The 12,764-nt window shown below is 41.6% G+C and overlaps 1 protein-coding gene across 2 annotated transcripts in view; it reads left to right on the top strand.

Annotated features, from left to right (window-relative positions):
* The first annotated feature begins 724 nt into the window (after positions 1-724).
* Positions 725-12,764, top strand: part of UHRF2 (ubiquitin like with PHD and ring finger domains 2) — a 73,468-nt gene continuing 61,428 nt past the window's right edge. Inside the window, exons 1-2 of one of the 2 annotated variants that reach the window (XM_060102169.1) lie at positions 725-1,213; positions 6,964-7,197. In XM_060102169.1, coding sequence (XP_059958152.1) covers positions 1,061-1,213; positions 6,964-7,197 — 387 coding nt within the window. In that variant the 5' untranslated portion in view covers positions 725-1,060. The remainder of the gene's footprint in view (positions 1,214-6,963; positions 7,198-12,764) is intronic. The other variant, XM_060102170.1, reaches the window with a different exon arrangement.

Raw genomic sequence — 12,764 nt, 5'->3', positions numbered from 1 at the left:
CACAAACGGAAACCGCGAGAGGCCCTCCGGGCGGCGGCACCAATGCCGCCATGGCCCGAGGTCCGGTTGTGAGCGCAGCGGGCCCGTAGAGGGCGATCCCAGCCGACCCCGCAGCCTGCAGGCCTAAGGCCGCCACCTCGGCCCAGCGGCGGGAAACCCCAGGAAGCTGGTTTCCGCGCGAAGGCAACATTCGGGCCGGCGGGAAACGAGTTCGCGAAGCAGAAGGGTCCCCAAGGCCTTTCCTGGGTGGCCGACCCCACCAGGCCGCGTGGCTGGCGGTGTCTGGCTGAGCGCGGTGAAGCGGGTTCATTTCCTTACGTGCTTTCTCACAAATCTAGGCCGCGCCCGCGCGCCCGCACACCGCTTTTCATGATCATACAAGTGCACATCAGAGTTTCTCATCTTTGGTGTGTTTTTGAGACCACAGAACCGAATCGACTAAGCCTGAGGAGTCGCTCGCGCCCTGGGTCGCGAAACCGAGACCAAGGGTGCAACCCATGTGGGCTGCCTTCTAACCGCCAGACACCCGAAGACTAGAGGGCGTGTCCAGGGCCCAGGTGCACGCTGAGGCGCAAGTAAAGGCTCTCGGCGGCCCCGCCCCTCCGCCCCGCCCTCCCCGCACCCGCCCATTTTAGTTCCCTCAGGTCTATAGCCACTTCCCTGGTCGCTTCCTCTTTAAGGCGGAGCCCGGCGTAGATCTCGCGAGATCCGGGTTGGCGCCGTGACCTCCATGTGGGAGCTAGAGCTCTATAAGTAAACACTCCGCGCGGTGCAGACAAGGCTGTTTCCCATTTGTGAGGCGGGGGCTGCGAGAGCAACCGCGCTTCCGACTGGCTGCGGTTTCCTTACCTCCTCAGCTCTCTTAGGTGGTCTCGCGGTCTAGTATTCGCCGCCGCCTGTCGGGCCCGGCGTCTGGTCGGTCTTCCTCGCTTGTGCGCGCGCTCGCCCGCCAGCCGCGGAGAGCCAGAGCAGCCGGGGAAGCGGCGCGGGCCGGGCGGGGCGCGGCGCCCGGAGCGCAGGGGGAGACAAAGCGAAGCCGGCCCCTTCTCCCGAAGCCGAGATGTGGATCCAGGTTCGCACCATCGACGGCTCCCAGACGCGCACCATTGAGGACGTGTCTCGGAAAGCCACAATTGAGGAGCTGCGCGAACGGGTGTGGGCGCTGTTCGACGTGCGGCCCGAGTGCCAGCGCCTCTTCTACCGGGGCAAACAGGTGAGGCGCGCCCACCGCACCCCTCTGGAAGCCCGAGCAAGGCCAGCGGGGCGCCACGGGGTTGCGTGGGCTGGGCGGGCCGGAGGGCTTGGTGCACCGCGCGCGCAAAGCGCACCTAGCTCCACTTCGGGTGGGCAACCCGCGAGGCTCAGAGTGCGGCCCTGGGCCCGCCTACGGGGCCTAGCGGGGTCCTGGCCGGCCCCGTTGCAGGTGCGCTCGGCGGGGGCGCCCCGAGCGCCGAGACCTTACCGCCTTTACCAAGCGGGTCAGCAGCCGCAGGCACAGCCCGCCAGAGCGCCTGGGTTCCCTCGCTTCCCGCGCTTGGTGGGGTCCGGGGCCCGTGGAGGGCGGGGAGGGCAGCGGGCTCTGGCGGCCATGCCGAAGTGCGGGTGGGGAGGGTCGGAGGCCCCCGCTCCCGGCCGCGCTGACCTGGCTCACGGCTCGTATCGCTTCCGTATCTCTGCCGGGCTCCCGGCTCCCAAGTAGGAGGGGAAACATACATTGCTCCCTCTGGGGCACAAGACCCGAAGTCTGCCTCCTTACTGTGGAAGGGATTTGTATATACTGAAGATTCGAAGGGTTTACAGAACTTCTGGCACTCGTTTCCCTCACCTCTTTTCCTAGAATCGAATCTGTCGTGGGACAGATTAGAGACCTGGGCTGAAGAAGCTGTTGATGTAACCAGGGACAGGTTTAAACTGCCCAGTGTTTGCCTAGGGGGTTGTTCGCAGAGTGAAAAGCAGTGTAAAAGATTCGTTTTGCTCTTATTTTTCACCTTCTAATAGACCCCTCACTCAAGCTTTTAACACAGCAATTGGAGCATAGCCAGCGGTACATACTTGAAGGCTGCAAGTGTTTTTTGGCGGTGAGGGTGTCTGTGGGCGTCGCTGGTAGTTGAACAGTTTAGCCTTGGTCTGGCCCATTGAAGATTTTTCCTACTCACATGGCCTGTACCTAGAGACCCAGACCCATCCTATTTTATTGCCTTTAAAAAAAAAAAAAAAAACGTTAATCTACTAAAGAAGTTGGCATCCTCCAGTTGGTAGATCATAGTTTGGCTCCAATCCTGTGGTTTGAAATAAGTGTAACTCTCTTTGATTTGGTAGAAGTAGCCGTTTTCCTACAGCCAAAGGGTTTGAAAGGAATATTTTTCTCCCCTTCCTAGGCTTACCCTTTGAAAACTGCCCAGAAATTTCAGAGTAACAAGATTACACTCTGAGAAAGAGCCAGGGTTTTTTTTGTTTTCAAGTAAACGATAGCATCTTTGATATGTGTTAGTAGCCAGTTTTATATTGATCTTCTAGTGTTAGACTTGTAAAAACAGCTATTCAATTTAGTTGTAAACTTTGCTTTAGAAATAAATGTATGTGTATTAAACACTATGTAGCTTTATATTGCTATGCCTCCAGTGGCTGACACCTTTTTATCTTTTGGTCAAAAGTGAAAAGCATGTAATTAAGTTTATTGAATTTTATTTTCTAGCTAGGAACAATAGTACATGAATTCCTGGGATACTTTGGTGACTTCACCAGAGATAGAAATGAAGCATGAAAATGTATTCCTGGGCGACACCCCTTACAGTCTGATTATCAAATATGATAAAAAGACAATGTACACCTGGCTGTCTTTAGGAAAAGGTAGGGATTGGGATAAATTCAAGGCAACAGGGTACATTTTCAGGAAACCAGGAGGCTATTCCAGGTTCAGGGAAAAACTTGAGGATAACAACATTATGTACCTCCTAGCCCAGGACAGTTGATAACTCCCTACTTTGATTTCACTATAGGGATAAACCAGTAGGAATTAGGAATGGACCTTGGGTGCTGTACTTAGTTGGAGACAGAAGGAAGACATTGCTGAAGCTGTATTTGTTCCTTATGAGCTGACAGGTAGCCATTGCAGTGATTATTATCTCTATTCTCCTTTCCTCTGGTGTCTACAGTCCTTGGACAGGATAGTGTGTCCTACTATTGGATTGGTGTCACAGTGCTGCCCTTATCCTGTAAAATGCCTTTGTGCTTATTGGAAAAAGGCCACCCCTTTGTCAAGATGCCTTACTGCCACATAGTGAAAAATGTCATAAATAAAAACAAATTTACAGTGTCCATGATGTAAATGGTCTCCCCCTTCCCCCCACCTTTGTATGTTAGGTCTGCTGCTTTTAATCCTTGGAAAACATCAGAATCACCTGTGGATATTTATTATAGATGCTCAGCTCACCCCAGAATTGCAGGTGGTTGAATTTAACAAGACCCCATGGGAGACTCTGATGAGCACCAGAGTTTGAAAATGAATGTTGAAGAATAGTCAGCCTCATACTAGTTTCTTACTGTTCAAAGTATGGTCCCTGGATCAGCAGGACCAACAGCATTAGCTTCACCTGGGAGCCTCACACCAGACCTACTGAAGTAGAATCTGTATTTTAACAAGGTCCCCAGGTGGTCTGTATGCAAATGAAGCTTGAGAAGCTCTGTAATTATGTGATTCTCTACTTTAGAGAGTTGGAATGGAGAGAGAGCCTCAATTCAGGGCTGTAAGTTCTAGTTAAAGTAGGGTAACCTCATTTGGATATTCTTCTCTGGGAAGTTGAGTTTGCACCCTGGGGGTTGGGGGGGGGGTTAAGGAAGAGTTATGTTGGTGGATCTCTTAATCTTTTTGAGAATCCAGAGCTTTTCCTACTTCGAAAGGATTCTCTTCCCTCTTCTCTTTCCTTCCCTGTACCACTGTAGGGACTCTTAGATTGTAGATGTGGGCTATGAACCAGAACTGAAGAAAAACTGAGTAGTTGCCTTTTGCCCCTGGACTCAGTTTTCACATGGAGTACAAAGTAAAAGTGTTTGCCTACTTAAAGGGGGAGAGAGAGAGAGAGAGAGAGAGAGAGAGAGAGGAGAGAGGAGAGAGAGAGAGAGAGTGTGTGTGTGTGTGTGTGTGTGTGTGTGTGTGTGTGTTACATTGTATATGCTGTGAAAGTGTAATGCCCTCCACCTGCATCCCTTATCATTAGCCCCTTGGGAATGGCTTCTCTGCCTTCTCAGCCACTGCCAATTGGTGTTTGCTTCCTAGTTTTCCCTTGCATCACTGTTGCCGTTCTTACTGTTACCTGGAATTTCTTCCTTCAACCCAATTCAAGGAAAAAATTCTAGGACTAGTCCTGCCTCTCTAATATTGTAAATTCTGCAGCCCCATCTTCTAGGATGGTAGTTATCACACATTTTCTGCTGTGAGACATTGATGGACTATAGTTAATTGCATGAAACTCATAGGTGTTTGTAATTTCCAAATTACCCAGTCCTTTTCTCCCCCACTCAGCATACTTTAAGTGCAGGTAATTTCAATCTATACTTTCATTAAATTTGGGAGAATTTTAGTACTTATTTTTTTAGCTGTGTAGCTTGCAAGATCTTGGTTCCCTGACCAGGGATCAAACTTGGGCCCTCGGCAGTGAAAGCTCAGACTCCTAAGCACTGGACCGCCAGGGAATTTCCAGTACTTTTAAAATAACATTCCAACAGTCTTCGCAACTCTTCACAATAGCCTAACTCTGTGGAACTTTCAGTGCAGTGAATAATAATCACTGTTTCAGGAAAACTGGGAGGGTACCTATGAATTAGGAAGCACTATATAATCTGGGTAAAAGTTGCTATCCTAGCGAGCGTGAGTAATTGAGGAAAAGTGGTTACTTGTTATTGTGGGCCTAATTTCTATTACAGGCCTTCATGCCTTTATATGCTTAGCGCTTCACTATGACTTAAGATACTACTTTTCCTTTCAAACCAAGTCTCACTTTAAGCAGCTTATATTTACTCTGATCACTTCCTAGGAACTAGTCAGGGGGGTTGGGTATAAGAATGCCCCCAGGGTCCCTCTCACTGACACCTCAAATTTCAGTGGAAAAGTGTTTATGGAAATACTTTGGATTTCCAATTATTTCATCACCTTAACAGCTATCTTCATTTTGGGGCATGCCCTCCCTAGCAGTTAATTTGCATGTTCTGTGCTGTTAGTTTTTTCCCTACTTTGAACATGACATTTTTTTGTACTTCTCATAATGTGCAACAGCTGTATGTTTAATCAAAGTTGTGCTTTTTCAGTTGTTACAGAATTGGTGTGTTCTTACTTGGGGGGAGGGGGGAGGGAAGGGGATGCTGTTGGAGAAAGTCAAAATGAAGGTGGGAATGTGTAGTTTTTTGCTCCTTGAGGTTTTCTGAGGAGTTCAGGATTAGGAGTTCTTGTTTTTTTAATCAGATAAGCCATGTTAACATCCTGTCCCTATAAGGGCTTATCTGCTTACTGACTTGGAAGACTCCTTAGACTTATTTGAAATAAGCATGTTAACTAATCTGTGAGATAATGTCTCATTTAATTCCCCCACTGGAAAATTTGAATTTCTCAATCCCTTGTTCTGTTTAACGGTGTGAACACCTGTAGTGTGCAGGATTGTGCCAAGTTTATTCTTGGACCACTTGAATTAAAGTTAACCTTACCTTGAATATTAGTAAGTTTGTCATTCAAGGACAGATTCTCATTCTTTTCTCTTTGGTTGACTTCTCACATGTGGCTTTATTGTGTTAGAGCTGTGAATGGTGACAGGTATTACATACAAAGAGGGAAGAATGACTAGGGATTAAATTGGTAATGTTTCCGGGGAAATGGTAGTTCTGAACTTCAAGGAGTTTAGAGAAATGGCCAACTAACTTTTATAAAGAAACAAAATGGAGACTTAGTTTCCTAGGGCTTCTGTAACAAAGTACCAAACCCTAGGTGGGTTAAGACAACAAATTGATTGTCCAGCAGTTCTGGAAGCTGTAAGCCAGAACTCAGGTTGTCAGCAGGGCCGTGCTACCTCTGGCTCTAAGGAAGAATCCTTCCTTGCTTCCTTTAGCTTCTTGATGTTTGCTAGCAATCCTTGGTGTTCTTGGCTTGTAAATGTGTCACTCCAGTCACGTGGCTGTTTTCTCCCCTTGTGTCCAAATTTAAACTTTTTATAAGGACACCAATCACAATGGATTAGGGCCCACCCTTTTCATCTAGTTTTAACTTGATTACATCTGTAAAGATCCTATTTCCAAATAAATAAGGTCTCATTCTGAGTTATTTAGGATTAGGACTTCACCATATTTGGGAGGAGTTGGGGGTGGGGCTGGTGGACGCCATTCAGACCTTTATAGAGACCTTGCCAAAATATGGGTAAGTTGCAAGATAGTTTATTCACTAGTCATCCTGGAATACGTTTCATAATACAACTTGATCACCTTTACAGAGAACTTTGAGCAAGTTGGAGTAGCATAAGCAAGAATTGTAATTATTCCTGCTTGAATTTTTTTTCTGTTGATTTTTAAAAATTACTGCTTCAGAAAGATAAAATGATTAAATGTCTTTATGAACACAAGGTCATAAAACAGTTCACTTTCAAAATTCACCTTTCTTGTAGATTCATTAAAATACACAAAACTTGTTGAAGTTTAGAGTTTTTCTGCCTAGGTGATGAGGTCACAGCAGCAGTGATAACATTTTTGGTTTCAGTGGCTGTCAGTTTTCCCTATAGTTGATATAGAATGATTCTTAAGAATTTATTGAGGTCCTGAAAAGATGCTGTCATCAGAGGCCATAGGAATGGCTTCACAATCACTAAATTTCAGTGCTCTGTATTTTATTTTAATAATTTAGCTAGGACATTTGAGTAACTAAGGATGTAGAAAGATTGAGTTTTGAGAGAAGCATTTTAATCTTTTTCTATCCTTTTTTTCTAGTTAGAAAATGGATATACTTTATTTGATTATGATGTTGGACTGAATGATATAATTCAGCTGCTAGTTCGTCCAGACCCTGACCTTCCTAGCACATCTAAACAGACTGATGTACAGGCCAAACCCTGTTCTAATAGTCCACCTAAGGTAAAGAAAACCCCAAGGGTGGGACCTTCCGGTCAGCCGTCTACATCAACTCATGATTTTCTTATTGATCCTGGCATTGGACTATACAAGGTATGTTGTCTTCCTCAGACTTCTGGTTAATTGTGAGAATATAGATATGTTCTCTTCAGGGTGTTGTGAACAATAAAACATTGATTGCTGTTTGAGAGTAAAGATTGGGCTGTTAATATTTTAATTTTTAAAATTAATCTTGAAATACTAGTGAAAGATATATAGGCAAATGTATAAAATGTGTATGTACAGTGCAGAGAATGATAAAGCAGACACCTGTGTAATTCCACCAAGGTTAAGTAGTTACTTTTTAAAGCCTCCTGTGTGCCCCTACCAGAACACATCTCCCTCTCTTTCCATAAGAGGTAAACTACTTGTTCTCACTTCTATGGTCATTTTCTTTAGTGTTAACTACTTATGTGTGTATCTCTAAACAATGTTTTGTTTTGCCTGTATTTGAACTTTTACTTTTTTGCATATAGATATTTTATTTTCACTATTACGTTATTCCATTTTATTAACATGCCACAATACATTTATCTAATCCATGATTAATAGGTATTTGGGCTGTTTCCAGTTTTAGCTGTTTTAAACTGTGCTGTTTTGAACCAACTATGTGTATCCTGGTATACATGTTCAAGAATTTCTTTAGGAATTTTTACCTAGAAATAAAAGTGCTGGTGGAATTTCGATGCATACTGTATCTGTAGATCAGCTTGGGGAATTGACATCCTTACAATGTTGAGTCCTTCATTCACGAATGATAGATGTCTCCATTAATTTAGATCTTTGACATGTTTCTCAATTACTTTTCTGTTTACATATCTTTGACTTATTTCTAGTAGCTTTGTTTTTGATGCTGTTACAAATGGTTGCCTTTTAAAATTGCGGTTTGTTTGGTATGTAGAAATGCAATTGATTTATTTATTGACCTTTGTTATCCAGCAACTTCTTCAAATTCTAGTAAGTTTTGTAGGAATAATTGACAGTTTTGCCCCATCTTTTTCTATCCTTATATTTTTTCTTAATTCTTACTGGTTGGGATAAACTGGGACCCAAACTTAATTTTCAGAGCTTTTTCAAGACTAAAAATTAAAGATTGGTAGACAAAATGAATTAAGAAAATGCAAATAGAGATCTATGGAAAAATGCAAACAGATCCATAAAAATGGAAAGAATCAGAACTGGCAAAGAGTTGTATCAAAGTACCTGGCCTGACTACACTGATGAATTGCTTTAAACCCACAAAGATATCTAAATTGACCCACAAATGTAAAAAAAAAAAAAAAAAAAAAAAGGAAAGCTTTCATTTGTTCTATAAATTTAGTGTAATACTGATACTTGAAACATGATAAAAAGCACACTAGTGTCATTACATATTGATGTAAAACCTAAGTTATGTTTTACAAATAAAATTATAACTATATTAGAAGAACATACCTTGACTAATTGTGGTTTGTCAGGAAGTGGGATAGTTCATTGTTAAGAAATATTTTAATATTTCATATTAATAAACCAAAGAAAACAAATGATCTAATCTGTTTTCTGCATCTAAATAAAAATTTGAATTCATTTCTGATTTTTTAAAAAAATCCTTGGTAAGAGGAACAGATGGAATAGATGAATATTTTAAATCACACCCAGCATCATGCTTAATGGTGGGGAGAAGCCACAAACATTCCCATTAAAGACAGGAGGCAGACAAAGAAGCCCGTTAATGCTATTGTTTAACATCTTTCTAGAAGTGCTAGATGATACAGATAAGCAGAAAACAAAGTGTTGTAAATACTGGAGAAGGCAGTCTTTACTTAGGAATACCTGGAAAGCTGAGAAAATACCTTAGAGCATTATGAGCCATCAGCAGAGTGGCTGTTTAAATACCAGTAGCTTTCCTTACTATGATCATTTAGTAAAAGAAAAAAGTATAGTAACAAAACAAAAGTCTGGGAATAAACTTACATGATATGCACAAAACTGACATAAATTAGTGCCTTATGTAGTGCTCACAGTTCAGATTGAATTGTTAATATTGAAAGCCCACTTGCCAAATTGTTGTCTACGTCACTCATTGATTTCATCACTTTCAGTTACCAAAACTTTCTACTTGATATTTTTTCACATTATTTAAAAAATAAACTTGTTAGTTTAGAACAGTTTTAGATTTACAGCATAATTGGGAAGTTACTACAGAGCTTCCATATATCCCACACCTGGTTTGCCCTGTTGTTAACATCTAACATTAGTGTGTGGCACGTTTGTTATAATTAATGAACCATATCTCCTTAGCTTGTACCTAATGTCTTTTATGTTCCAGAATCCCATCTAGGACACTGTATTACATTTACATTAGTATTATACTAAGATAGTTGTCACGTCTCCTTAAGCTCCTCTTGGCTGTGGCAGTTTCTCAGACTTTGTATTTGATGATCTTGACAGTTTTGAGGAGTATTGGTCAGGTATTTTGTAAAATGCCATGTTAGGATTCATTTGTTTTCCTCATCATTAGACTGGATTTACATATTTTGGGAGGAGGAGCACAGAGGTGAAGTGCTATTTTCATCACATATCTAGGGCACTGTACTGTCGACATTCTATTTGGTGATTATAACTTAGGTTTTACATCAGTAGTAATTTACTACTGTTGATGTGAACCATAATTACCCGGCCAAGGTGTAGTGTGTGTCACATTTCTTCACTGTCGGTTTACTTTCCCCCACCCCCCTTTACATACTGTATTTTTTTGAGATGAAGTCATTATATGCAGCCCAAACTGCATGTAGTCAGATTATCTACAAGAATTATTGGGAATTCTTTTAGGCGGGAGACTTGTCTCTTCTCCATTTCCTCAGTCATTTATTGACATCAGTATGGATATTTTTTCTCCTGTGTCCCTTCCATATACCCCCATTATTTGGGGTTTCTTTGATTTTCGTTGAAGTGCTTTCTTTCTGGCACTAGCACTAGCGCTTTTCTTTCGGGCTCATCTTGTAAGTTTCCTGCCCCAGTCCTGCAGTCAACCATTTCTCCAAGGAGCCTTGGTTCCTTTAATTGGAGAATGGTATTGGAAACTAAGATCTGGGCTCTAGGTGCTCCTTGCTACTGGGGTATCCTTGTTTTTAGGGCCCTCAGCTGACAGAGCAAGGAAATACATGTAGTATATATAATAACTCCTGTATATCCAGGTATCTGTAAATATTTATGTAACCATCTGTGTCCATATTAAGCTTACATTATTACATTTTAACTTTTAAGGGCAACAGTTTGGAAGCTGCTACTTTTGACTTGATTTGTTTTGGGCCATGTAGGTATGAATTTGTTTTCATAGGAGGACCAGTTTATGAATCTGCAGATCTGAGATTAAGCAAGGTTAAGTAGTTAAGGTCAGTTTAAATTCTCTGTTTAGCACACTTCTCAATACCCAGTTGTGTCCCCTCCCCCAAAACTAATTCAGACAAGCATCATGAGAAACTACTTCTCTTAGCAGATCTTTGCTTTTTATTTGCAGTGTTAGCACTCTGGCTGTCAACTGTTTCTAGTACTTGGTTTTGTTTTTTAAACATCTCTTATATTTCATATTAATACATAGCATAGATGTTAAGGACTTGAGCTTTGTTGTCAGACTTGGTTTCAAATTTCAGTTCAGCCACTTTCTGAGTTGGACAAATTTGGCAAGTAAGTACATTGTCTCCCTTTCCTCATTTAGAAATACACTTGGAACCTGGCATGTAAACTCTCAAAAGGCTACTGTTATTTGTAAAGTAATATGTTTAGTCAAAGCTGCACTTAACCTTCCTCTTTAGTTGAAGAGGCTAACACAAACTTACTTGCTTTTTTGGATGAAGCTCGGTAATTGTCATAGATATTTGAAATTTTGACTAGTGACTTTTTCATATAGAAGGGCTTATTTCTGGATAATCCATTTATTGAATATTTGGATATTTAGTGTATATTTGTACTGGGTACTAGAAATGAGGGGTAAACAGATGATATTGCCCTCTACCTTCATAATTATATTAGATATTCTTTTGGGCTAGCCTGAAAATGCTCAGAGGCTTCTACTTTTGACTTATTTTGAGTTTGCTTTAAATTTTGTCTGTTTTCCTTAGAGCAAGTCTCTGAATAGTGAGTATATCAAAATTTCATTAAATTGTGTCTGAATCATTTAAAAATTGGGAGGTTTTTTTTTTCCTCTTCATGAATTCTTACCTATGTAATTTTTGCTTTATAAAGATTTTCTCTATGGATGAGCAAACAGATTTGGAGGCTTTCCCTTCCTTTTGCCTAAGAATATTTTTGGACCTCATGATAAGCAGGCACAAAAAGTGGATTTTCAAAGTAGTGTACTCAAAACAGACATAGGTAGGGCTTCCCTGGTGGTGCAGTAGTTAAGAGTCCGCCTGCCAATGCAGGGGACACGGGTTGGTGCCCCGGTCCGGGAAGATCCCACATGCCGTGGAGCGGCTGGGCCCGTGAGCCATGGCCGCTGAGCCTGCGCGTCCGGAGCCTGTGCTCCGCAACGGGAGAGGCCACAACAGTGAGAGGCCCGTGTACCGCAAAAAAAAAAAAAAAAAAAAAAAGACATAGGTAAACATTTAAACTTTAAGATGAAATTTTAGGTAAACATTTAAACTTTAAGATGAAATTTTTATCTGAAGTTGTGATCCAATATCAGTCTTGTTTTGCCCTATTTCATAACTTTGAGCGATATTTGGTCAATTTCAGATGGCTTTTCATACGTCGTAAGAAACCAGATATCACTATCACGTTTAGAAAGTCTGGAAGATTGCAGAGGCTGGGTCCATCCATTCCCATTGTACAACACATTGAATCACACTGACTCTAGGAAGTAATTTATTTTCTGAAACCAGGTGGACCTCTGATGCCTAAATTGGTTTTAATTCTGGTTTTTAGATGTGGAAGCTTTGTATGACTCACATCAGATCTTACTGTTAGATGACTCATTCTGGCTTAAATAATAACTGTTTAGCATAATGATAGTAAGCTTTTAGGGTTTAGCTAAGTGTGTGGCACTGTTAAAACTTTTTTACATGTCTATGCTTATTGTAGCAAATAAGGAGGAAAATTATCAGTAATTACTAAGAAAAAATCATGGATTTCTTATATTTCCTGTCTTTTGTCTATAGTGCAGTGCTGCTTTATTTAACCTTGTTGATCATGAAATGTAATAGACAACAAATAAGAGTAGAACTTAACAAGATACTATGAAGTCAGTGTCCATAAATACCACTCAAATTAAGAAATAGAACAGCAGTTCGCCAGGAGCTTCTCATGTGCCCCTCTTTATTAAACTCCCTCCTCCCTAGTTGTAACTACTACCCAAACTTCTATGGTAGTCATTTCTTTACTTTTTATTAGCTTTAACCTTTTATTATACTTAACCTCTTAATAACCTTTAACCTATGTATGCATCCCTAATTTTCCTATTTCTGAACTTTATATAAATGGAACCATATTGTGTTTTGATTTGTAACTCTGAAGAAACACGGTATAAAGAGAGAATCATGTTCAGAGTTAGAGAAACCTTTATCAGCTTAGCTCCCATTTCTAGCTGTGTATCTTCTGAGGGCAAGTGTATTTCACTTCTGAACCTAACTGGAAAATAAGAA

Source organism: Mesoplodon densirostris, chromosome 6 (genome assembly GCF_025265405.1).
Source record: "Mesoplodon densirostris isolate mMesDen1 chromosome 6, mMesDen1 primary haplotype, whole genome shotgun sequence".
Classification (NCBI taxonomy): Eukaryota; Metazoa; Chordata; class Mammalia; order Artiodactyla; family Ziphiidae; genus Mesoplodon; species Mesoplodon densirostris.
The sequence above is the reverse complement of the archived record's forward strand: the minus strand, read 5'-3'. Positions and strand labels throughout refer to the sequence as shown.